The sequence below is a fragment of the Heloderma suspectum genome, chromosome 5, assembly GCF_057233095.1.
Source record: "Heloderma suspectum isolate Gila_16-S chromosome 5, 16-S_ref, whole genome shotgun sequence".
Taxonomy (NCBI): domain Eukaryota; kingdom Metazoa; phylum Chordata; class Lepidosauria; order Squamata; family Helodermatidae; genus Heloderma; species Heloderma suspectum.
Genome location: NC_139462.1, coordinates 94,768,900 through 94,794,782, shown reverse-complemented (window position 1 = coordinate 94,794,782; position 25,883 = coordinate 94,768,900). Strand labels below are relative to the sequence as shown.

Sequence of the window (25,883 nt, the reverse complement as noted above, 5' to 3'; positions counted from 1 at the left end):
GCTAGTCATCCCCTTCATGGATCACTGCCTTGTTGTGGTGAAGGGGCTTGCATAACTCAGTGAAGCCATAAGCTATGCCGTGCAGGGCCACCCAAGACGGACAGGTCATGGCAGAGAGTTCTGACAAAATGTGGTCCACTGGAGAAGGAAATGGCAACCCACTCCAGTATTCTTGCCAAGAAAACCCCATGGAACATATCACAAGGCTAAAAGAGATGACGCCGGAAGATGAGCCCCTCAGGTCGGAGGGTGTCCAATATACTACTGGGGAAGAGCAGAGGGTATTTCCAAGTAGCGCCAGAAAGAGTGAAGCGGCTGGGCCAAACCCGAAAGGACACTCAGCTGTGGATGTGTCTGGTGGTGAAAAGAAAATCCGATGCTGTAAAGAACAATATTGCTTAGGAACCTGGAATGTCAGATCAATGAATCAAGGTAAGCTGGAGGTGGTCAAACATGAGATGGCAAGATTGAACATCGACATCTTGGGAATCAGCGAACTAAAATGGACAGGCATGGGCAAATTTAATTCAGGTGACCATCATATCTACTACTGTGGGCAAGAATCCCTTAGAAGAAATGGAGTAGCACTCATAGTCAACAAAAGGGTGGGAAAAGCAGTACTGGGGTACAATCTTAAAAATGATAGAATGGTCTCAGTACGAATCCAAGGCAAACCATTCAACATCACAGTAATTCAAGTCTATGCCCCAATCGCTGATGCCGAAGAAGCTGAGGCTGATCGGTTCTATGAAGACCTACAACACCTTCTAGAACTAACACCAAAAAAAGATGTCCTCTTCATCATAGGGGATTGGAATGCTAAAGTAGGAAGTCAAGAAATCACCGGGATAACAGGCAGGCATGGCCTTGGTGTACAAAATGAAGCAGGACAAAAGCTAATAGAGTTTTGCCAAGAGAACACGCTGATCATAGCAAACACTCTTTTCCAACAGCACAAGAGGTGACTCTACACATGGACATCACCAGATGGTGAATATCGAAATCAGATTGATTATGTCCTTTGCAGCCAAAGATGGAGAAGCTCTATACAGTCAGTAAAAACAAGACCTGGAGCTGACTGTGGCTCAGATCATGAGCTGCTTCTTGCAAAATTTCGGCTTAAATTGGTTTAGTGGTTTTCCCGATGTTCTTCATTCAGGTATGACCTAAATCATATCCCTGATGAATATACAGTGGAGGTGAGGAATAGATTTAAGATAAATACTTGATCAACAGAGTGCCTGAGGAACTATGGACAGAGGTCCGTAACATTGTTCAGGAGGCAGCAACTAAATTCATCCCAAAGAAAAAGAAATGCAAGAAAGCCAAGTGGCTTTCTGATGAGGCTTTACATGTAGCTGACGAAAGAAGGGAAGCGAAAAGCAAGGGAGAAAAGGGAAGATCTATCCAACTGAATGCAGAGTTCCAGAGAATAGCAAGGAGAGACAAGAAGGCCTTCTTAAATGAACAATGCAAAGAAATCGAGGAAAACAACAGAATGGGAAAGACTAGAGATCTCTTCAAGAAAATCGGAGATCTCAAGGGAACGTTTTGTGCAAAGATGGGCATGATAAAGGACAAAGAAGGCAGGGACCTAACAGAAGCAGAGGAGATTAAGAAGAGGTGGCAAGAATACACAGAAGAACTATACAGGAAAGAACTTAATATCCCTGATAGCCATGATAGTGTGGTCACTGAACTTGAGCCGGACATCCTCGAGAGTGAAGTGAAGTGGGCCTTAGGAAGCATTAGTAACAACAAAGCTAGCAGAGATGACAGTATTCCAGCTGAGCTATTTAAAATCCTAGAGGTGATGCTGTTAAAGTGCTGCATTCAATATGCCAACAAATCTGGAACACTCAACAATGGCCGCAAGACTGGAAAAGATCAGTTTACATTCCAATTCCAAAGAAGGGCAACGCCAAAGAGTGTTCAAACTACCGCACAATTGCGCTCATTTCACATGCCAGCAAGGTGATGCTTAAAATTCTACAAGCTAGGCTTCAGCAGTATGTGAACCGAGAACTACCGGAAGTACAAGCTGGGTTTCGAAGAGGCAGAGGAACTAGAGATCAAATCGCCAACATTCGCTGGATCATGGAGAAAGCAAGAGAATTCCAGAAAAACGTCTATTTCTGCTTCATTGACTACGCTAAAGCCTTTGATTGTGTGGATCACAACAAACTGTGGCAAATTCTTAGAGTGATGGGAGTACCAGACCACCTTACCTGTCTCCTGAGAAACCTGTACGAGGGTCAAGAAGCAACAGTAAGAACCAGACATGGAACAACCGAGTGGTTCAAAATTGGGAAAGGAGTACGACAAGGCTGCATATTGTCACCCTGCTTATTTAACTTATATGCAGAGTACATCATGAGAAACATTGGGTTGGATGAATCACAGGTCGGAATTAAGATTGCTGGGAGAATTATCAACAACCTCCGACATGCAGACGATACCACCCTAATGGCAGAAAGCGAAGAAGATCTAAAGAGCCTTTTGTTGAGGGTGAAATAGGAGAGTGCAAAAGCTGGTTTGAAACTCCACATTAAAAAAACGAAGATCATGGCATCTGGCCCCATCACTTCCTGGCATATAGAAGGGGAAGAAATGGAAGCAGTGACAGATTTTACTTTCTTGGGCTCCAAGATCACCGCAGACGGTGATTGTAGCCATAAAATTAAAAGACGCTTGCTCCTTGGGAGGAAAGCTATGGCAAACCTAGACAGCATAGTAAGAAGCAGAGACATCACCTTGCCGACAAAGGTCCATCTAATCAAAGCTATGGTTTTCCCAGTAGTAATGTATGGTTGTGAGAGCTGGACTATAAGGAAGGCTGAGTGCCGAAGAATTGATGCTTTCGAACTGTGGTGCTGGAGAAGACTCTTACGAGTCCCCTGGACTGCAAGGAGGTCAAATCAGTCCATCCTAAAGGAAGTCAACCCTGACTGCTCATTGGAAGGACAGATACTGAAGCTGAAGCTCAAATATTTTGGCCACCTAATGCGAAGAGAAAACTCTCTGGAAAAGATCCTGATGCTGGGAAAGACTGAAGGCAAAAGGAGAAGGGGACGGCAGAGGATGAGATGGCTAGATAGCATCACCGATGCAATGAATATGAACTTGACCACACTCCGGGAGAGAGCGCAGGACAGGAAGGCCTGGCGTGCTATGGTCTATGGGGTCACGATGAGTCGGACACGACTGAATGACTGAACAACAACAAGTCATATCATGATCATATCTTCAGTAGGACAAATTGATTCCAGCAAAGTCCAGCACCCAAATGAAAAGATTCTGCAGAGCTGTATGTAATGTACATAAAGAGCTTCTATGTATGCAAGTCTTCCCAATTCAATTTATTGGCAGGGGCAGATCTAACGGAGCTATCCAAGGTGCTGAACCCTATCCCCAAAATGGGCCCAGCACCTTGGATAGCTCCTTTAGACTTCCGGCTGGTTGTAACTAAAACCCAGAATGGAACCTCTGCCACACCAAAATCGGAGCCACCAGCCTCCCCCTGCTGTGCATTCATCCCTTTGGTTATGGAGAGCTACTTGCTCCATTGAAATGAATGGAGAACCCCTTCATTGCTAGTGGAGCAGTTCCATGTGACATTGGAGATCTGTGGACTCAAGGGATTGCTGCAAAGGGATGTTAGTCTTTTCTGCAGACATCCTCTGTGAACTTCTAAACTCCATGTTCTCTGGTATGTGCCATTTACAAACTAGCAAGTTTGCTCAAATATCTCAAAATAGCATATCAAATAACCCCAAAATTAAACCCCCACACTTTGCAGAAATAGATGGAAGTGTTAGTGCTCACAGATGCTTACAGACAAAACAAGTTTTGACATTTCTAGGGCAGCTTGCATTGAGATCTAAGGATGCAAAGAATTTTTAACTAAGTTTGGAAAAAGTCAGCCATGCTGAAGTCACATCCAAAAGTTTTCCAGATGTGAATAGTCAAAAACTCACAACCAAGGAGAAAGAGATAAAATAATTGAACTTTTAAGTGCTGTTTTGGAGCCACACCTGATTCGGCTGGTAGCAAATACCTTTACATTGGAGGTGAGAGAGGGGCGAATTGCTGTGCTGTGAAATAACCTGTTTGCTGCTTTTTTAAAGAACAAAGACATTCTGTTCAGTGGTGGATAGCAAGAGTATGCAGATTAGAACTCAGCTGAGAGGAAAATGTTTCATGAAACAGCAGGATGTTGCTGTGGGACAGACTTGCTTGTGTCTCCCGTTTTGTTTTTGTTGTTATTTATTTATTTATTTTTAAAGTAACCGGTACATAAGAACATAAGAAGAGCTATGCTGGGTTAGACCAAGAGTCCATCTAGTCCAGCATTCTGTTCACACAGCGAACAGTCCTGGACTAGGTGCAACCTAGGTACTGGAAAGGTACAACCACTAAAGAATACAAACAAATATTAAGGATAGAATATATGTTTAAATGGATGCATGGAATGGATGGAAGGACAGAAAGTAACAACTGTTGAAACTTGGTACACAATGTCCAAGACACCACGAATACCAGAAAAGTCTGAAAACGATACATTTTCAGACTATTCAACTGAGACTTTCAATTTGAAGTCTACATCATAACAGTAGCCAGAACACTAGGAGACATGACGCTAAGCCACACCTCTGACAGAATGCTGAGTGAGTTCACTTTTTAAAAATTCCTTGAAATATATATGTATTTATATCTTACAGTACCTATATTATTCAAATGGAACCCTTTTGCATTGTGTACTGTCTTCCAGAAAGGCCAGTTCTTCAGAGCAGGCATTCCATAGATGGCTCCAAAATGATGGAAAAAATCGAATCTGCACAGCCGCTGTGGATCACATTGGCACTGCAAAAGCAGAAAGGTTTCCGAGAGCAGCAAGCAACAAGGGAGGAAAGGAGACAAGCGAGGGAGGCAAAGCAGGCTGAGAAACTTGCTAAAGAAAATGTAAGTACATTAAACTGCAGTGAGCTTTATTTTAAAAGAAAGAAAACCAAACAAATCCAAAATAGCAAGCCCTGATGACATGAAGTATTTTGATCTTTTTTGCCCAGCTGTCTTCAGATTTTATAAGATGTTCAACCTTCTGGAAGTAAAAACAGTGGAAAATTATGGGTTAGGCTATGGTCTTCATAGTAAATAAATATAGTAAAACTGGACTGCTCAGAGACCAGAAAGCAAGGCAGAAAAAGCCAAGAGTCCTCATTTCTAAGTATGTTTTGGGGTTTGGAGAGATGAATGCATAATTTTTATGTTAGATGATAAAAATGAATGATGATATTGCTAAAGATGTTACAGAATAAGAACAAGATGTCCCACCCCACCCTGCACACACTTTTCTAACCAATTTATTTTAATTCCAGCTCTTTTTTTGTATGTGCACCCATGACCACCAACAGCATGTGGACAGTGTATTGGCCCACTCTCTCAAGCAGAAATTCTCTGCTTGTTTTCCCCATAATGATGCTGGCTACCTGTCCCCGAGGAAATGGAGGGTACATGTAAATCTCAGCTGTTTGCGACTCAGTGCCCACCAACAATATACAGCCCCTTCTGTCCTGAGGATCTGTTTGAATGTCTTCTACAAAACTTGTGGCATTAGCACAGCAGCTCAGCCAATGTCTAGGAGGGCTAAAGCCCCTCCCTCCTCTTCATTTTTCACTTCTTTCACCATTCTTCCATCCATCCCATATCTGACACAGCCCACTAATCTGTGTCTGGGGACAGTCCAAATACAGAACAGAGTAGAGCCAAACTGAAAGAATTTCTGGATAGTTATGATGGAAATGGAGAGGGGGGCCCTCCATGCCTTAGAGAACATGAGCTGGGCTCTTATAATCCTTAGAAAGCAGGCTAAGGTCTTTTGTTTTATCATAACAAAAGGCATAAAGTTCATTCATTCATTCCATTTCTATACCGCCCAATAGCCAAAGCTCTCTGGGCAGTTTACAAAGTCATATGCTGCTAAATGCCTGAGAGTAGAGGAAGGTCTACACCTGGCACTGAAAAGATAACAATGTTGGTGCCTGGCAGGCCTTGATGTGGAGATAATTCCATAATCGGGAGCCCACCACTGAGAAGGCCCTCTCCCTTGTTGCCACCTTCTGCACCTCCCTCAGAGAAGCACCTGGAGGAGGACCTTAGCTGATGAGTGTAGTATATAGGTAGGTTCATGCCTGGAGAGGCACTTCCTTAATCCACATGAGTGGATTGAGAAAGGTTGGGGTGGAGTTTGGTTTATTGCAGTGTTTTGAGTGTTGTGGGGATTGTAATGTATGTTACTGACTGGGTTCGCACGACATGACAAACCATCGTGGGTGACAAGCCACGGTGGGTTCCTGTGTCATGCGAACCCAGACCGATTCCCTCAGGGTGGCTTGTGTGTGGGTAACAAGCCATCCTAACAACCCATGGCTTGTTCTTGGGTTTGCTGAACCCATGATGGGTTGGTGTGTTGTCCAAACCTGGCACTGCCAAGCCATTGTGGGTTGCAGGCATTGACAAGTGAGCTGCTCAGCAAGAGCAGCAGAAACCCCTGCTGCTCTTGCTGAGTGATCTTGCCTGTGAATGAGTGACAGCCTCTCCAGTGTGCCTAAGTGGCACTTTGGAGGGGCTGTTACTCATTCACTAACCCCCTTTGTGTAAATGTTGCCCTCCTTGCAAATTGGAACTGAAATTGGTTGCTGTGGTTAGTGTAAAGGGCCCCCAAAAGGGGGTTGCGTGTAAGAGTGTCTACATGCAACCCCTATTTTGGCCCTCTTCACACTAGCCATGGCAGCCTTTGACAGCTGTCAAATGTAGCTGCAATTAGGGCTAAAGTGTGTGAAAAGGGGGGTGGCTTGTGTAGCTCTATGAAAATAACATGCTGGGGGCTCAGGCAAGTGGGTATTCGAAGCAGGGCATCCCCAAGGGTAGGGGCAATACTTAAAACCCTGGAGATCACTCTGCTGAGGGGGTGATCTGCACCCCTTTTTCCCCACCTGTCAACTGTCAAGGGCTGTAAAATCAGCCTATATACAGTCTCCTCTTGTCAGTTACATTGTATGTTTGACAGCTAAAACCTACAAGGTACCAGACAAGGTGAGCCTATCTATGTTGGGCAGTTGGAGTTGAGCATGTGTGCAACTCTGAAAATCTGGCCAAGAAGATTTTTTTTTAAAAATTGTGGGAACGTTTATGTACATTACCAGGGCTGAAAAATAAACAATTTTTGACCACATTTGCGCAAATATCTGGAGGACAAAACAAAAACAAAAATAGGACCCACACCCAGGGTCATGGTTCCTGTGGAGAGGGGTACTTGGCAGCAAACAAAATGGCTTCTGCCGCCAAGTCCCCTGGGATACCTGCTGAGGCTAGCGAAAGGACCAAGGGGGAAGGAGTGGGAGAACAACCGCAGTGAGCCCGATTGTCTGCCGGGCTTACCATGGGTTCTTCTGACGACAACCCACACTGTGTGGCTTATTTTAAAGGTGGGTTGTCATGATTTGCGAACCCAGCCATTCTTTTATTGTGCAGTGCTTAAATTATTTTATCTTGTTTGCTGCAGCGGGGATACCTTGAACCAAAAAAAACCAGACCCTAAGTAAGTAAGTACATGAATTAATTCACACCAGGGCTGTAATCCTATGCCCACTTGCCTGGGAATAACCCCACTGAACTCAATGGGGCTTACTTCTCAATAGACATGCATAGCAGCAGTATATTAATATATTTAGGGCACAATCCTAAGCATGTTTAGACAGGAAAAAGTACTTCAATTCCCAGCGTGGCTGGCTGGAGGGATGCTGGCAGTTGTAGAACATTTTTTTGATCTAAACCTGCATATGATTGTGCCCTAAATATATTACATATATTAATATTTTGTAATGTAATATGTCTCTGTTTTGCATTTTATATTAGACCAGCATAAACAGTCAATCAGATCATAAAAGTAGTAATACCAGCAGGACAAGTGGACCACTAAAACCCACAGCCCAGGAAGAGGAGAAGAAAGTTGAGACTGCTATGTCAAGGTTTGAACGCAGAGAACAGCTTAAAAAATCTAACACCCTTCCTACATCCGTGACAGGTATGATTTACAAGCTACTTTGCCATTTTGAAGACTTTTGAGTGGGTAGGCTTCTTTGTTTGCTCACACTGCATTTAGAGATACAAATTTCCAGAATCCTGTTTGTCTTATGAAGATGGAACTTTCAAAATGCTGTCATGGATGACTGAGGTTAGTGGTTAGGAAAACAGAAACTTTCAAAAGGATTTGAAAAGTCACTGAGGCAACTGTTTATGTTATCAGTTTGCACATGGGTCCTCCCAAGAGTTGAGGAAAATTTTACCACAGATCAGAAAGTCAGTGAATTCTCCTCACCACTTGGAAAGACATTATAGAGGACCAGCTTGCCAAGTGGTTACATACACAACTTGTCATCAGTACTCCACCCCTTTGCCCCCTGTACCAGTCAGAGTGGTTGGCTTGCAGTGAGCCAAACATTAGATAATGATCTATGCCATTGTTGTGGGTGTGAGAAGAAAGAGAGAAAGTTGGCCAGCTAGCTAGCATGGTCATTTGCACATTACAAAACACTTCATCTGTCAGACCTAAGGCGTAGCTTTGTGACAGACTGCTGCTGCGGTCTGTGAAGGTCAAATGGGACAGAGGAAGATGTGTTCATGGATGGGCTGAAGTTCAGGCACCTGGATCAGGCAAACAAGGGCCAAAGGCAGATATGTAAGAAGAAGAAAAAAGATAGGCTGGTGGTTGGCTACTGGGTTGGACAGAACGAACCGAAGGACCAGAGGAAGGAAGGAAATTAAATATAGGGCAGAGGTGAGGTACCAGGTAAGGCAGTCTGTGTTTGTTACTTCAGCTGATGAATTGCTCAGACTGAGATATGCAACAAGAGTCATCTAGAGTCAGACAGGTCCCTGTTGGTTTCTCAACTCACATAGGCCTGGCTAGATTAAAAAGCTGTAGCCACAATATAGGTGGTGTATAATAGGGATTGGACTAGTAATTCCCTCAGTTTTGAGAGCTGTCCTGGTGGTACATGGAACAACGTGACTGGACTCTGCCTCTGATGCTTGAGTCCCTGAGTCAAGTTCCCCGATGCCTTGCCGATTTCATACCAAAGCATACCGATATGGTCACACAATCACACAGAGAGGGTAGCCCTATTCAGGCATTCAATCTGTGTAGTAAGTTCCTGTGTAGAAAATAAGCGCATGAGGAGGAGAAGCACTCTAGTCCTACCCCCCTCCTTGTGCATTTCTGTCACCCTGTAATGGGGGGGATGGTCTGAAGAGGAGATCTTCCTATATCCATGGAGGCTCTCCATACAAGCCAGGATGCTGCTTTTCTAGCATTCTGGCTTGCATGCAGAGCCTCCATGATACACGAGGCTCTTCTCTTCACAAAGTTGCCCTACACAACTACAAGGCGATGGAAACACACGAGGAGAGTGGCTAGAGCACTACTTCTCCTCACACATTTTCTTTCTACACAGATTGAATGCCTGAATAGGGCTGGTGTCACAGGTTGTGTTTATGGAAATGTAATATGGAAAGCAGCTCTAACAGTGGATTTGCAGAGACAGTAAGGCTCCTTTGCTCCCATAAACAAGAGAGAGCCCCCTCCCTTCTTCTGGTTTACACAACTTGTGACCTACCAAAGGAATTGGAGGCTACCTGCTATGGCAGCCTGCCAGGACTTCAACAGCCCATTTGTTTTTGCAGGCAGAAAAACAAGCCTGTCATGGTGGGCAGTCAACTGCGTTTGGCTTGGTGGGTCACAAGATGTTTAGGCCTGACCTAGAGCATCAGATCATATTTCATAATAAGCTATGAAAATATGGGTTCTTAGCTGCCCTGGCCCTCTTGTATGGAAGGGTGGGCTAGCAATCAAATAATAAATAAATAGGGGTGAAGCAACTGCTCAGATTTTTTTTTAAGTGCCATTTCAGCAACTTTGCTGACATATTCTGAGCACTGAGGGTGCCATATAAATTTACAAAACAACTAGCCCATAAATGTATTGATTTATTACTAGCCTACCTATGTTAGTCATATGTGGCACATTGTCAATGGTCAGAACGAACTCCTTTCCTATTTACAAATGCTTACAAATGGCTTATTACCAACTGTCTTAGTGGGAATTGTTGCACCCAGGTGGAAGGGGAGAATCTGACGCTTGGTTCTCTTGGAATTTCTATGCATACCCAGGGAACTCAAGCCTATTAACCAACTGGATACATTCAATTTTTTTATCGTAAACGGTTTGAATGTGATACAGCTCATGGTTTAGGGCAAAAGGAAAAAGAATAGAGGAAATTCTGCCTTTCTCCTTTTGAAATGAGTAGCAAATACCACTTGAAATATGTTTTTTCTAAATTGGCAGGTATGCGCCTGCATACAAATGCTGGCAGATGGTTAGGAAAGCGATTACAGTAATGAATACTAATAAATACGTTGTTCCCTCTAGCACATTGAAACTATTCAGTCTCTAGATTGTGCTACCTAATTAAGATTTCTATTGTGTGACTCTTAAATTGTGCCTTTTGAAGTTCAGAGACTGATTAGCTGGTAGAAAAGCAGTAAGCTCTGGTAATAAAGGCAAGAGGGCAGCGAATTACTTTTATTTCACGGAAGAACAACACACAATAGGGGGCCTGAGTAAAATTTTATGTCATCATATTATTTACTATTGCACTGGTAATAACAGGAATAAATTTAAACGGTATACCTTATTCACATTATAGAACCATAGCATTAGGAACAATTTATCATTGTCGAGGGGATAAATTAAGCACCTTTATCTATTCTTACTTCATATATTTCAGGGCTGAGCTGTGGCATTGAAAACAGATACCGGGGCTGCTGAGTTGTGTGGTTCTGGCTGCCTCCTTTTGGAGGCCATCTCTGTTCTCGATGGGAGAGAAATTTTTAAAATCCTACAAATATATACATTTTTAACACCAGAAACTAATACGATGGGCACTCCTTTTAAATTAGTAGTGCTTAACAGGGCTGGCCCTAGGATAAAAAGCACCCTGGGTGAGGAGTGCCTTTGGCGCTCCTCCCCCGGTAGTCAGTTTTGCAAAGCCACCCAGAAGATTTATGGGGCCTGGTGCAGGTGTGATGTCCATTGAGAACGACATCGCTCAAAACCTTGATCTCTCAGCCACTGTGCTACAGTTAGCACAAGCCAAAGTTTGAAAAGGCACATTTTGAGCGGTGGCAGTGCACTATGCAACACAGAACTATCACAGGTTTTACTTACATTGTTTTGTAGCAGTTCTTATCTTTTGGTAAACATTCTTTATTTTAAAATATCCATTATTTTTATATTTAAAAACAATAAAGAGAAGTTGTAAATAAAAAGGTATCCAGCTGACCTCCTACAGCTTATGGCTTTATTTTATTAATATTTTTATAGTACTTAAGTTGTTTACTGTATTTGAAGTGCTAAGCCTCAGTGTAAAGCTGTGTTCCATTTTTACTTAGCCCAGATGACATGAAAGTAGAAATTGAAAAAGAAACATACTGTACAGCTAATTGAAGGAAGGTCATTTTTGGAGTTAGTACACAAACAACCTGTAGAACCTTGAAAGAAAGGTTACAGACCCTTGCTTTTTGCCACCCTAGCTCACTGCAGAGACTACATTAAAAAAACACCACTGAGCTCAGCTTGGCACCCCCTCAGTTCAGCTCGGTGCCCCATCTCAGCTGGGCGCCCTGGGTGACTGCCCAGCTTGCCCACCCCTAAAGCCGTCCATGATGTATAACAAACCATGTGCTCCTGTCCAAAACAGATGAGTGGTAGCAGTGGAAAGGAGGGATTTGGTGTTTTCTCCAGTAGTAAAGGCTGGAAGGACTCAATCTCCAGCTTTCCCAGGGTGCTCTGAATCCAGGGGTACTTCCAGACAGATTGCTCCCAGTCTTAGCAATTAGAAGACATTGTGCAGCTTTTTAAAGAAGCCACGAGAAAACATGGGAGGCTCACTAGCAGAAGAGGATGTCTGGAGTCCCCATAAATGTCTGTGAATGAGACAGGGCGATGGCACCATAAAAGCCTCATCAGGAAATATCCTAGGAGGAAATTGAGTGCACAGCCTGGACTGCAGGATGTATGGGATTTCCACCACCACCCCACAGCCTTCTGACAACAACTCCTTGCTGTTGAGATGGGAATGATCCAGACATGGAATTCTGGTTTCCCTTTGCTGGATTGGTGTCACTGTAGCATTGTTGTTGTTGTATTAATTTATGTGCAACATTTTTTTCTTCAAATTCCTCTTTTGGCATGAACAGAGATTGCCTCCCTTTGAAAATAAGCAAACTGTCTAATCCAGATTGCTTTCAGTGCCAGAGCTTATATGGAGTAAGGATAAAAGAATGATATGAGAAAATGCTAATTACTAATATTTTGACATTTTTTGGAATGTTGATCACTGTCAGGTCTTTAAGATTATACAGTATATTTTAAATATCATAAATATAAATGCTACAAAAATAATAGGACTAGAATGCTATAAAAATTCATAATATAAATTATTTTAGTAGATACAGTTTTACTAAGACCAAACAATATGATGAAATTTTATTTTGGCAGGCTATGATTTATAGCTGATATATAAGAGAGCTTTGGCTATTGGGTGGTATAGAAATGAAATGAAATAAATAAGTAGTTTGAGCACTTAGGTGAGAGGAAAAACTGAAGCACATTTATAAGGTAGGAATTTAATTTACCCATATTTTGTATTAACAATTTTAATCCATCAAATGGCAGATGCTTCAATTAGGATTTTAAGGAGACACTAACAGAATTGTTTTAATTTTGTGCAGCTATCATTTCTGCCTGATTCAAAGCAGAGGTTGGCATTTGTCAGATGTATCCTCCTTATTGATTATATACTAGTTATTCTTGAGCCACTAAATATTGTTTCAAAGTCAACCTATTTTGAAACGTTTGCATCTAAAGCATATCCAATTGGTACAGTGAGGAAATGGATCTTTCTTCCCTGCTGTAAAGCCTTTGAAGTCAACCCACCTTTCAAATGTTAAGAGTGTCAGCTTCTGTAGGCTTAGAGAATTCTTATTGGTAAAAAAAAAATGGGTTAGATTAATCATGGTTTCTCACAAAATCATGCTATATCCTCTATAAGCTTTAGATGGTTGTTTTTCAAGGTTACGGATGGCATTGAAGAGATGATAGGGAGAGGGGCAGGGCATTTTCACATTGGATGCCAAGGTCCAGCCTATACATTACAGGGGCCACAGAAAGGCCTCTTTAAATCACTCTGTGTGATTACTTGGACTAGTGTGTAAATTGCTTGGATTGGTTCCAGATTTATTCATACCTGGAGTACTCATAGGTTTCTGCAGTGTTGTTTTACAGTGATAGGTCTTTCCTTTTCCTTTGTTCTCAAACAGTGGAGATCTCAGATTCTGTTCAATCTTCGCCTTTGGCAAAAGAAGTCACCAAGAGATTCTCTACGCCTGATGCTAATCCTGTGTCAACAGAACCTGCCTGGCTAGCCTTAGCCAAGAGGAAAGCAAAAGCTTGGAGCGACTGTCCACAAATAATTAAGTAAATTATACTGGTTTTGCTTTTTACTCTTGTTTATTAATTGCTCTTTTTGTTAATATTTTCACATGGCAGAACCAACTGAACAAAATGTAAGTGCATATCCTGAAGGATGATGAACACTTTGAACTGTTTACCATTTTCTGTGGCTCACTGCAGATTTCATCTACATAATAGAGTCTATTACTTTTGAGAATCTAGGTACTATGGAAGAGAGGTGTAGGCACAAAGCTCAGGTTTAATCTCTCTCAAAAATATAGGGATGTTAAAATGTGTATGTGTGGTTCAGACCACTTTAAGAAGCGCTGCTCCAGTGTTCCTGAATTTTGGCTCAAATGGTTGGGATTTCTAGTTGTGTTGTTAGATATGTTACAGCAAACAAAGCAGAGATTCAAGCCACTTAAAACTTTCTAAATGAATGTAAGGTGCATGTTCTTTCCATGTTTGAATTGAGAATGTAATACCGGTTACTGGAAAATTTGAAAATCTCTACTCAGGTACAGGATTTGGGAAGACCCACTCCTGTCTTAGTAGTAATGAGAGTACACAATGATTACCTTTTATTAATGTTGCAACTAATCTAGTGATGATGACTGAAATAAAGTGTAACGTGACTGATAAAGCACCAATATGCCCAATCCTGCCAAAAGAGTTTGCAATATACGCGTTTCTCCAGCTGTTTTGAGGTTTGTGCAGGTTAGCTCTCTTGTAAATGTTTTCACAGATTCAATGATTTTTTTTAAAAAAAATAAGGACTTTGTGATAAATATTTAACTTTATCAGTACCTTCTAACAGGATTATCTAAATATATTGATATAATTAACATGCTAAAACTGGATTAGATCAAATGTGCATTTTCCTGCTATATTTCCTTGTGTGATCCTCCAAACCATGCAGAAGCACGCGTGCGCGCACACACACACACACACACACACACACAATGCATTGCAATGTTTTCGCTAGCATTGTATGGAGAAGTTATGTTACTGTGCTATGGTAATATGTTATACAACTCGCTCTTCAAGAGAGAAGTGATGGGGAGCACCACACAGAGAGAAAAATAGCAGCTACAGAGTATTAAAAACACATGTGAAGGCATGCCCTAATAATTCAAATTATACTTAATTATCATGTGAAAGCCCACCTAGTTGAGTAATTATTTCCATACTAAATAGTTGCATATTAGGAATTCAAAAGATTTACACAAGAATACAATACAGCAGATTTGTGAAAATTGGGAAGAATTTTTGAAATAGAAGGAACTAGACTGTTTATACTTCATTCTTATGGACCTTAGACTGCATATTCTCAGGAAAATAATTTTGTTTTCTGTACTTAATTAGCACCTTAGTCTTCAACACTGTGCCAGCATATATGTATGTTATGCTGGCAAAACATCACTGCAGTACTTCTGTTAATGGCATGTTTTGAAACAATGTAGCTATTGTTAGATCTTCAGTACATATGTACTGGTACAGGAAGTCTTCGATCAGACTTCTGATTGTAGAACTGGTTTAAAAAATTGAAGGGAGAAGTGTAATTTCTTTGCACTAAAGTCGAACTACCATTTAAAATCTTTATCCCTAAAGTGTGGAGGAAACAGTGACACGTTTTCATAGTCTTTTAAAATTGCTTCACATTCCAGGATTGCGAAGCAGGGCTACAATGCATTGAATTCAGATTGTTCCAGTGGGTTTAAACTGTTTTAAATAAAACTTTAGTTTCTAGATTAGACTGCAAGTGAGATTTTCTAACTATTCCATGTAATGGAAAAGCCAGGTTAAAACTAAAAGGTCTTAAGAATATCTTAAGATGTGAAGTTGCATTTTGCGAGGACTCTAAAACTAATCCAAGTAATGGTATAAGAACTGCAGTTCTCCTCTGATGTGGCAAGTCAGCAGATGCTAGTAATGAATAGGAATCATCCTACAGAAGACACAGTCAGTTGTATTTTTGTACAAGCACGAAGAGAATGCTAGGTTTGGTAGTTAAGTAGCTGCTGCAAAGAGGATTGTTTTTGTGATTGGGCTCAGTGTTACTTTTGGTTTAATATTTAAATTCAAACTATAAAAATCCCCAAAGATTCATTGGTTTGAGGAAGGTTTATTAAAAATGCAAGCAAAAGCTGCTTTTGGGACTCCATGGGAACTGACTGAATGAAGAACTGATGTGGTTGCTTGAAGAATGAAAAATGGCCTATTTTATTTACTTCCATTCCAGTAAAATGGTTAATCTTCCTGCATGTGCAACAGTTGAGTATTCTGGGCCTGTTCATTTAACCCATGGCAGCTTAGCTAACCATTGTTGGCCTTTCAGGGTTTGCAAAGTCCAGCGCTATGATTGCACAACACAAGCACAGTTTTGGCTCATTCTGGCCACCAGGGACAAAGATGGAGAAGGTGGACCTCAGTCTTTTTATGACATTCCATTATCCTAGACCATTGTAATGAGTGATACATTGACACCAGGAGGAGCTTCTATGTGGGACAAGTAGTACATAGTAGAGGATGTATGCAAACGAAGTACAGAGATTCTTTGACTGGTGCAAAAACCTGCTGGTGATATAAAATATGCTTTGGAGCATTTTTAATATACACTTCCTCTATCTATGCTTAAACCTGCAATTATGTCTTTCAATTTCCTCAATTCCATTTCCAAGATTTTTATGAAATGGGAGAGCTGAGCTGGGGAAGGGAGGGGGCAGAAGGAAACTGGAGAGGTGGCTGGAACAAAGCAAACTAAAATATATACTTTTAGGGGGAAAGTAGGTGCTATTTGCATGATGAAAGGAAAAAAGACCTACCAAAATAGTTCTAGACACAGTTAGCACAGAGCATATAGTTAGTAAATAGTTTTAAAGCTTCCAAAGCAAATTTTTTTCAAGCATGAAGGTATCTAGTGTACTGAAATTGTATTCAGAGGCTCTGAGCCAGGAAAACAGGAGAAGGCTGTGCATCCCCTGCGCTATAGCAGAGTGCATGCCTTCATCCACCCCCTGTCATCACCCTTTAGGCAGTAAGGGGCACCTGGACTATGTTGAAACCTACTTTCCCTTCACTTGGCCTAACAGGTGATCAGTACATCAGAGTTGTCAGTGTTAGCTGCACTGCATGTTGTTCGGCACATGCAGATGTACCTCAGGTGCAGGAAGTAGGTGCCCTGTGCAGCACACTTTTGTATTGACAGTAAGGTGAAACCCATTTCCACGCATGTATCAGTGTGTGGATCAGAGCTGGAGTATGTACAATATTTGTTTGGAAGCATTTCTACAAACCTATATTTTCAACCTTGTCATTTCATGTAAAGTCAACTTGAAATTTTGCACTAAATACCAACGAAGTGTTAGTTTGCTTTAGTTTTGTTGCAGCCTTTCCTAATGAACAAACTGCAGAAACTCTGTAAAAAAAATATTGAATAAATTTGAACTCTTTAACACTGATTCAACTGCTATGTAGAATATGGTCTTAATTTTTTGGGTAACTTTTACACAAAAAGCCCTGATCCAAAGGAAGTTAGTCATCCCCAAGGCCTGTTGATATTAATAGGGCTTAAAGAAGTCATGATTACATTATCCTAGATTAACAGGTGTTGGCATAACTAACTTTTTCTAGATTGGGGACAAAATATTATTTGAGGTTATGAATGATTAACCTCTATTCATATAGTGGTGTATAAAATTATAAACAAATATATAATTGTGGGGTTTGTTTTGTGTACTTTTTTAATTTTTCAAATGTTTTAAAGTGCAATTGTTTCTTAAACTAATGTCATTTTAATTCCTATTAAATTATAATCTGCTGAAAGTTATCAGAAGATGTATGTATTCATTGTCTTTTTGTTAAAAATGTCAGGTTTACCTTATAAGGAGAGCCTGAATTGCTATAGGACTCTAATTACATGTTTTTACCAACAACAAACCTAAGTAAAATAATCTATGATTAAGGGATATGTTAGTGCAATTTCTATTTTCAGTTTCTGAATGTCAGATTTTAATGTAAATGGTCCATCACTGAAAATTTGTTCTATTTCAATAAAAAGACAAGTGTTTCTGTAGCTGCTATGAAAGTACTTTTCATTTACTTATTCTTTTCTTTTTTAAAGCTAAAAGTAGTGACGTGAAGATATTAAACAACAAATCCATCTTTGTTAGTTGGCAGGATGGGAAAAACTGTAGTACAACATACTTTCACATTATAACATTTCTTTTTATAACTAGAAGAGACAAAAAATCAGGTGACTACTATGAACCAACAATCTACCTCATACCTTTAAACTGTTAGATATGTTGAGGCATATGCTTCAAAAACAAACTCCTGTAGGATATGGATGAAGTGCATTTCAAAATGTGCCGCTGTGCAAGGTGCTATAAATGATCCTTTATAGCATATTATGATGGCGTTAAGAGCATACTGAATCGAAAAGTTAATTTTGTGAAACAAAAAAAGAAAGCCAGCCAGGAACATCTAACTAGTATTAGCAACAAATGTAAACTGCAATTACAAGGTCTAATATTTATTTTTAGTACATCATTTACAGAAAAATGTTTTTCCAGTGCATTATAAAAAGACATCCATTTCCCACCTAAATATGCTGAAATGAACACACTGTTTCTTTGGTGAATCTATCTCTGCAATATCCAAGACATTTTTTTAACATTCCATAAGTGCTGCGGTTGATGCTACTCTCTGATAATAAGTACAAACAATTCTTGCAACAACCAAGATTCTGTATGAGTAAATTCATAGTCTTATAGTACTCGTAAATATTTCTTAAACAGCGATACTGCCTTTGGTTGTAAGAATTATATTCCATTTTTGAAATGGAATTAGTGGATAAGGTTTGGTTTCAAACACAGCCCATGTTCAGCATATTTCAACATGTTAGCCAGTGATCACCATGTTTACTGAAAACACATTGATATGATGTGCACCAGCAACCTGATGTCAAGAGGGCTATGTTAATTTAAATCCCAGCACCCTGGATTAATAGATATGTGAACTGGGTTATTTGTTTCAGCAACTAAGAAAATCTTGGTTTCTGTGCAAAGCTGTTTGTTTTGTTTTCTAAAGATTGGGTCAAAAGATGCATACCTATGTTTGGATGTTAGAAGTACAAACAAAATTTAAAAATAGCAAAGAGACCAGTTTTAGGCAGTTTTATTGGTTTTAGATACACATAAATCTAAGCAATAAACATAGTTATTTCTACAGCCTACAATGATCATTGTTCCCCATACCACAGGAGAAGAGAACACTTCTCCTGGAAGTTTCCCTGCACCTTCTACTAAACCAGTCTTAGTGTTCAGGATCCATATTCTGCCATCTGTAGAAACCACTGCCAGAAGTGTTTCATCCTCCAAATCATGACTATGGAAAACAAATGGAGTTGCGTACACAGCTGATGTGGCTTCAAATTTCCACAATAAATTACCTTCCATATTACAGCAGTAAGTAAAGTAGTCATGGGAACCAAAGAATATCTCTCTGGCGAAATTTGAAATGCAGGGCGATGAAAAAATTGGTCCATTGCTGGAAAACTCCCAAACCTACATGACAACATTTAGAAATTAAAGTTCAATCAGTGTAATGAAAGAGCTATTTGCATTTTACAGAATACTGAACGTAAGGCCTAACTCAACAGATCCTCACTGTTCATTAGATTTGTCATAGACACACTTAATGACTGCATGTGAAGCATGCAAGATGTAGCTGTCACAGCTCAAATACCACATAAACAGCTTTCATATCACTTCAGACACATTGCCTGGACACAATTCATATGTTCAGCTGCAAGTCATCAACTGATGAGACCTCAACTGAAGTGCCTTAAAGTACATGCATTTGTGAATTAGGATATGAATTCATTGACACAGAGGGCTTAAAGTCAAACAAACTCTGAACACTCAAAATGGGCAGGCTCCTCCATAGAGTCACTGCTGGTGGCAATACCAGGCCCCCAAACTAATTTAGAACTAGGGTATGCAAGACATGTGAAGAAGAATCAAAATGGCTTCAAAAGTAAGTCCCGTCTTATTTATTATTACATTTATATCCCACCTTTTTTCTTCTTGCAAAGAACCCAAGGTGGCTTGGAACGTATGACATTCCTGCTTGAGGTTCCACCTTTCCTTCAGCCTCCTCCTCAGAAATGCCTGTTTTCACTTTGGGACAGCTGTACCCACTGTCGCTCAAGCTTTAGCCCTTTTACTCTCAATGGGTTCCAGAGAAACTCAATATGCTCAATTGGTTCTCTCAACCCACTACAGGAGAAGTAACCAGGAAATAGATATAGATGTCATTTAACTTTTTATATACTGCTTCTCATTTGAAACAAATCCTGAAGTGTTCTATAAAAGAACAACAACAAAACAAACAATCCCCCCACCATCACCACCACCCCACCAGTATCATGAGGCTGGTACAAAGGCAGTTCATGGCTGGGGGAAAGCCAAAGCAAACAGATATGTTTTCAATAAATGCATAGAACACGCCAGTGTTGAGGCCTGTTGTATTCAGAAGGGAGATCATTTCACAGGATGGATGCCACTGCAGAGAAGACCTGTCTCCATGTTGTCTTATCAACCTTTTAGAGTTCTTCAAGAGTGTGAATGAGCACGTGGATAGTGGTGATTCAGAGGACATTGCATACTTGAACTTTTGACAAAATCCCTCAAAGATTCCTGAGTAAACTAATCAGTCATAGGATAAGAGAATGGGTCCTCTTATGGATCCATAACTGGTTAAAGAATAAGAAACAGAGAGTAGGAAAAAATGCCCAGTTATCACAATGAAGGGATGTTAACAGTGGGTATTTCTAGCATCTGTATTGGGACTGGTACTTTTCAACTTGCTCATAAATGAACTGGAGTTACAGAGAGAAGTGAAGTGGTCAAGTTTGGGGATGACACCAAATTATTCAGGATGAAAAAAAAAAAAAAGGATTGTGAAGAGCTCCTAAAGGATGGAGCTATCCAAATGCATGAATGAGCAACACATTGCCAACTGTGATTCAGTGTGAATAAGGGTAAAACGACGCACACTGGGGCAAAAATCCTAACTGCATATACACCGATGGGGCCTGAGCTGGCAGTGAGTGACTGGGAAAGGTCTTGGGGTCATGGTGGATAGCTCAAAAAGAACATCAACCCAAAGTACAACAGATGTGAAAAAGGCAAGTTCCATGCTACATGTTGTTAAGAAAGGGATCAAAAATAAAACTGCCAGTACTGTAATGCTCTATACAAATGCTCTACCACACAACCACACTTTGAATACTGTGAACAATTCTGGTTGTTGCATCTCAAAAAGGATACTATAGAGTTGGAAAAAGTGCAGAAAAGGACATCCAAAATGTTCAGGGGGCTAGAACATCTCCCCTACAAGGAAAAGTTACAATGTTTGGGGCTTTTTAGTTCAGAAAAGGACAAGTAAAGGTGAACATGACAGGAGGTTTATAAAATTATTCATTGTGTGGAAAAAGGAGAAAGAGGGTTTTCTTCCTCTCGCAACACTAGAATCAAGGATCAACCAATGAAGCAGAATGGTGGGGGATTCAGGACACACAAAAATAAGTACTTCTTCACACAGTGCCTTCCTTCCTGGACAATAGGGAGAGTTAACCCATTGATGGATGCCTCCTCACACCAAACTGAGAATATGGGATTTGCTATCCCAAGATGTGGTGACGGTATCAACTTAGATGGCTTTAAAATATACAAATTCATGGAGGATAAGGCTATCAGTGGTTACTAGACATGACAGCTATATGCTACTTCCAGGATCAGAGACAGCATGCTTCTGAATACCAGTTGTGGGCTTCCCATAAGCATCTGGTTGGCCACTGTGGGAAACAGGATGCTGGACTAGATAGGCCATTGCTCTGATCCAGCAGCGCACTTTTGCATTCCTATGCCTCATCTTCCCTTTTTGAAAAACAGGCAGATACACATATACAAACGTCATATGGCCGATACAAAAATGAATGCTAAAGTAGTGAATTAATACTCAGTTCAATCTAAGTTTTGAGAACAAATATCAGTAATAAGACAGGTTGTTACCTTTTCTCCGAAGTGGCTAAAGCAATATAAATTTCCATCTACACATCCAACACATACATAGTCCTTGTTGCAATGTGGTGATGAGAAGAGAGGCTTTCCACAACTTTTTTTCCAGATTGTATTCCCCGTAACCTGTGAATGCATGGATGACATACTGTTTTTAGGATGTTCCACGACTTAAACTAATGGTTAAATATAGCAGCCAAGCAAAGACCTGGGAATATCTGTTACTTAGAAAAAGGACATTTTCCCTTTAGAAAGCAAAACATTCCTGCAGTGAAGCTACTTTAATGATTTTTCTTCCAGACATATTTCCTAGGAATACGGACAGAAAAGTTCTAATAGATCTAAGTCCTATGTGGGAAATTAAGGTTGGGTGGAGGCTGGATGATTCCCAGCTTCCATGGGCTGAATGATGTCAAAGAGACCCTGTCATCAAAGGGGTGGGGTGTCATCATTTGGTCTCCGGTGGGTGCGCCAGGTAGATGATCCTCCTGGTGTGTCTACTCGGAACCAACTTTGCTATGTGTGGTGCTTCTTCCACTGGAAGAAGCTGCTTTGCCTGCCCTGCACCATCCCCCACTGGGGAGAGAACACAGGGCAGGCGAAGCTGCAATGTCCACTCGTCTCACGCTTGTAGGAGCTCTAAATGGGGGAGCTCTTCAGTGCTTGCAGAAGATTCAAAGTATTAACACATTTCCCACATTTTTTACTCAACTTTGCTACATTTTGTGGGACAGTGGAAGCATACGCCTTTCAATTAAGCTGCATACTTTTATGATTGCCTTATCCAATGTAATGCTGACCTTTCTGTATGCAATAAACTTTATTGGACTTGCTGCAAGACCCATCCTGTGAAGGAGGGGAGTATAATTTTTCAATAACACTATGAGGCAAAATCGAAACATATTATACTCGAGGCAAATGCCACGTAAGTTATCTATATCAGGGTTCCCGGGATTTTTCTACTTTACATTTTGATCCCAAGGCATCCTGTGTTAAAGCCCACACACACCTTAAGAAGTTGAAAAAGTTATGAGCTACACTGCTAGAACAAAACCTCTATTAGGTTTTTGATCCCTGAATATGTTCTATTTGCTTAGGGTTAGTGTCTGCTAACAAGGCATGAAAGGCTTACATCAAAACAGATGAGGTTGGGTACCTCAGGACTGTTTCTCTCACCTCACTGTCCACACAATGCTATCTCCAAAGTAGTTCTGCAGCCATTCCTATTCCTTTTTACAGAGTTCCTAATGCCTTTAGAGGATGTGGATCAGGACATGTTTTTGTACCACATACAGCAAGGAAGTTACATACGGGATTTAAAGCTAGCAGCATCCCTCCAAGTGTTGCAATATACAGGTGATATGGTAAAAGACTGACGTAAGGAGAGGAAAATACAGCTCCAGCTTCACTGTGCAACTGCCAGACACACTCTTCCTTCTGTCAATATGATAAGAGATAAATACTACAAGTTTATGCCATTGCTTAAAAGATTAAAGTTCAAAAACGTGCAATTCAGTACATTTAAAAATGTGATATTCTCCTGTGGATAAATGTTTGTGCTCAATATGGGATGTTCAGCACACATAAAGTCTATTATTATTAATTATATTCAGGAAAAAGGTATGGGGTTCAGTTCTACTTCATAAACTAACACATTCAGCAAGGGATACACAAAGATATGTACTAACAGTTCAGAGAAAAATCAGTAGTGTGGTGTAACATGCCATTTAGTTTCTGCTAGATATTAGCAAAGGTGGAAATTGTAGTGTGGTAAGAACCTTAGGCTATAATCTTATACACACTTACCTGGGAGTAAGTCCCACTGGACTCAATAGGGCTTACTTTTGAGTAGACACACAAAGGATTGTATTGTTAAATTGTTAAAGCGTTGGGATTATAAACACTTTATCATCTGACCATATTTTAAAGCTGGTCTAAGTAATTTATACCTTAATATGCTCATGACACATGGTGGTTTATGGCTCTCAATTGATTATGGAGCTTGAGCTAGATTTTATTATCAAGAGTTAAGCCATTGTTCTAAGCCCCCTTACTTCAGCGTGTTCCACTGAAATCAATGGGGCTTTACCTACACTGAACAAATACAAGATTGAGGAGGCATTTTCATTCATTTTTATATGCCCAAGATGCATGATTACTTACATAAATATCTAACGCATATACATGCTGGTCATGAGATCCAATGAAGATTAGCCCTGTAGAAGGATCCACAGCTGCAGAACTTTTCACAGCATCATCAGTGGTAAATGTCCAGTGTATTTCACCATTACTGCTTCTGAGTACATATACTAATCCATCATAAGATCCTGCATCAAATCACAGCAGGAATATATGGATAAGCATTGAAATTTCATTGTTAGAAAAAAGTAATTAATCACTGAAATCTCCAAATATTTTTCATGCATCCTAACATCTGGAGTCAGTTCATAAAATCAGCAGCATTAGTTATAAAACTGTCTCCACTGATGTGTACTGCATTCCCATGTTAAAAAAAATACCCAATGGCACTTCTCATGTTCATTTACTACCATATAATTTTAGACCAAAAAAAGAAAAGAAAAAGAATCTAAGGGCACAATCCTATGGCCACTAGACAGCGGAAGACAGCAGTAGGATTTTTGGGGTTTTGGGAACCAACTTCGGAGCCTGTGCTCTGAGGTTGGTTCCCAGAAAACTGCCTCTCCCACCGCCTCATAGGCGGTGCAGATTGTCCCAGGCTCTGTGCTTGGAAAGGGGGCATTCCTGGGCGCGGAGAGGGGACAGTGGAAGCCTATTCTGATAGGATTGCTCCCTAAATCAGTTACTTAACTATGGATGGATCTTATGAAATCACTAGCTACTAAGTAAAATTTGCTTAGAATTCCAAAAAATAAAGGAAAAGCAGTATTTTAATACATACCAACAATGATGAAGTTTCCACACTTGGATACACAAGCAGAAGACTCAATACGATCTGGAAGGTTTCTCTCCCACTTGACATCTCCTGAATGTAAGTCAATTGCCTGAATCACGTGAGAATGAGACCCAATATACACAAAGGCAGATAATTTGTCAGTAATTGATATTAGGACTAGTGGAGATGCATCTACACACTTGCCCAGGTCTGATTTCCATCTTACATGCAACGTCAACTTTTCAGCAGTTTTCCCAAGTTTTTCTTGTACAGGTGTTTTTTTAACAGAATCAACTTCCATTACATTTTCATTGCTGAAAAATGTTTTATCACACTTACTCTTCAAAATTTCACTCTCTCCTATATCATTCTGGTTCTTCAGAGGCTCAGCGATAGACAACCGGTTTCCTCGGCTTATTGCAATAAATCTAACTGCATCTGTCTCAGCTTCCAGGCATCTTTCAGATTTTGGCTCCACACACTTTTTACTGGGCTCCTCTCTGCTGTTTTCACTCACTTTTCTTTTTACAGCACTGTTACAGCTTAACTTTAGGTCATCATTTGGGAAAGCTGTTTTTAGGACTTGGTTGTAGACTTCTCCAATAGAGCTACTGAGAATAATTTCCAAGAGGCCAGGGATAGTCCTGCCTACTAGATGTTCAATTTCATCAAGGAACTGTAATGATTTTAAGGAATCTCCACCACTCTGCAGAAACAATGAATCTTTTAAAATGTTGCTGGAATCATCTGGAAGATTCAGGAGAGACTGGGGGGGGGAGAAGCAAAGCATATAAAATTTGCACACAACTGCATATCCAACAATAAAGAAGATTAGTAATCTACAAGGCAACAAGAGCCCATAACTCTCAAAGAAACCAGAATAGACTACAGACAGCCAGTTTAGAACTAAGGGTGGAATCCAATTATTTATTATTATTTTAATTTAACCTTTCGACAGCCCGCTGTGAACAATTTGCTCAGCACTTTGCAGACAAAATTGCTTGGATCCGCTCTGACTTGGATGCTATAGTTACTACAGACCCAGTGGATGTAACTGTGGCCCCTGCTTGTCCAGTGTTGTTGGATACTTTTCAATTTGTACAGCCTGAGGATGTGGACAGGATCCGGGGAGAGGTGAGAGCCACCACATGTGTTCTAGATCCTTGCCCTTCCTGGCTCATAAATCAGCCAGAGGTGGACTGGCTGAGTGGGTAAGGGGAGTGGTTAATGCCTCCCTTAGGCAAGGCAGAGTTCCAGCCTGCCTGAAGGAGGTGGTGGTGAAACCTCTGTTAAAAAAGCCCTCCCGGAACCA

The 25,883-nt window shown here is 40.6% G+C and overlaps 2 protein-coding genes across 10 annotated transcripts in view; one reads left to right on the top strand and one right to left on the bottom strand.

Annotated features, from left to right (window-relative positions):
* Positions 1–17,647, top strand: part of CRACD (capping protein inhibiting regulator of actin dynamics) — a 161,419-nt gene extending 143,772 nt beyond the window's left edge. Inside the window, exons 8-10 of the mRNA XM_084856710.1 lie at positions 4,772–4,962; positions 7,918–8,086; positions 13,441–17,647. Of these exons, the coding sequence (XP_084712836.1) occupies positions 4,772–4,962; positions 7,918–8,086; positions 13,441–13,601 (521 nt within the window). The 3' untranslated portion in view covers positions 13,602–17,647. The remainder of the gene's footprint in view (positions 1–4,771; positions 4,963–7,917; positions 8,087–13,440) is intronic.
* A 3-nt stretch (positions 17,648–17,650) lies between these two features.
* Positions 17,651–25,883, bottom strand: part of AASDH (aminoadipate-semialdehyde dehydrogenase) — a 41,768-nt gene continuing 33,535 nt past the window's right edge. For 5 of the 9 annotated variants that reach the window (XM_084856718.1, XM_084856722.1, XM_084856724.1 and 2 more), the window contains 5 exons: positions 24,578–25,337; positions 23,821–23,984; positions 22,969–23,094; positions 21,652–21,783; positions 17,651–19,140 (listed from right to left, as the gene is read on the bottom strand). In XM_084856718.1, coding sequence (XP_084712844.1) covers positions 18,742–19,140; positions 21,652–21,783; positions 22,969–23,094; positions 23,821–23,984; positions 24,578–25,337 — 1,581 coding nt within the window. In that variant the 3' untranslated portion in view covers positions 17,651–18,741. Of the gene's footprint in view, positions 19,141–19,651; positions 19,855–21,651; positions 21,784–22,833; positions 23,095–23,820; positions 23,985–24,577; positions 25,338–25,883 lie in introns of all 9 variants that reach the window. The other 4 variants (XR_014792156.1, XM_084856721.1, XR_014792158.1 and 1 more) reach the window with 4 other exon arrangements.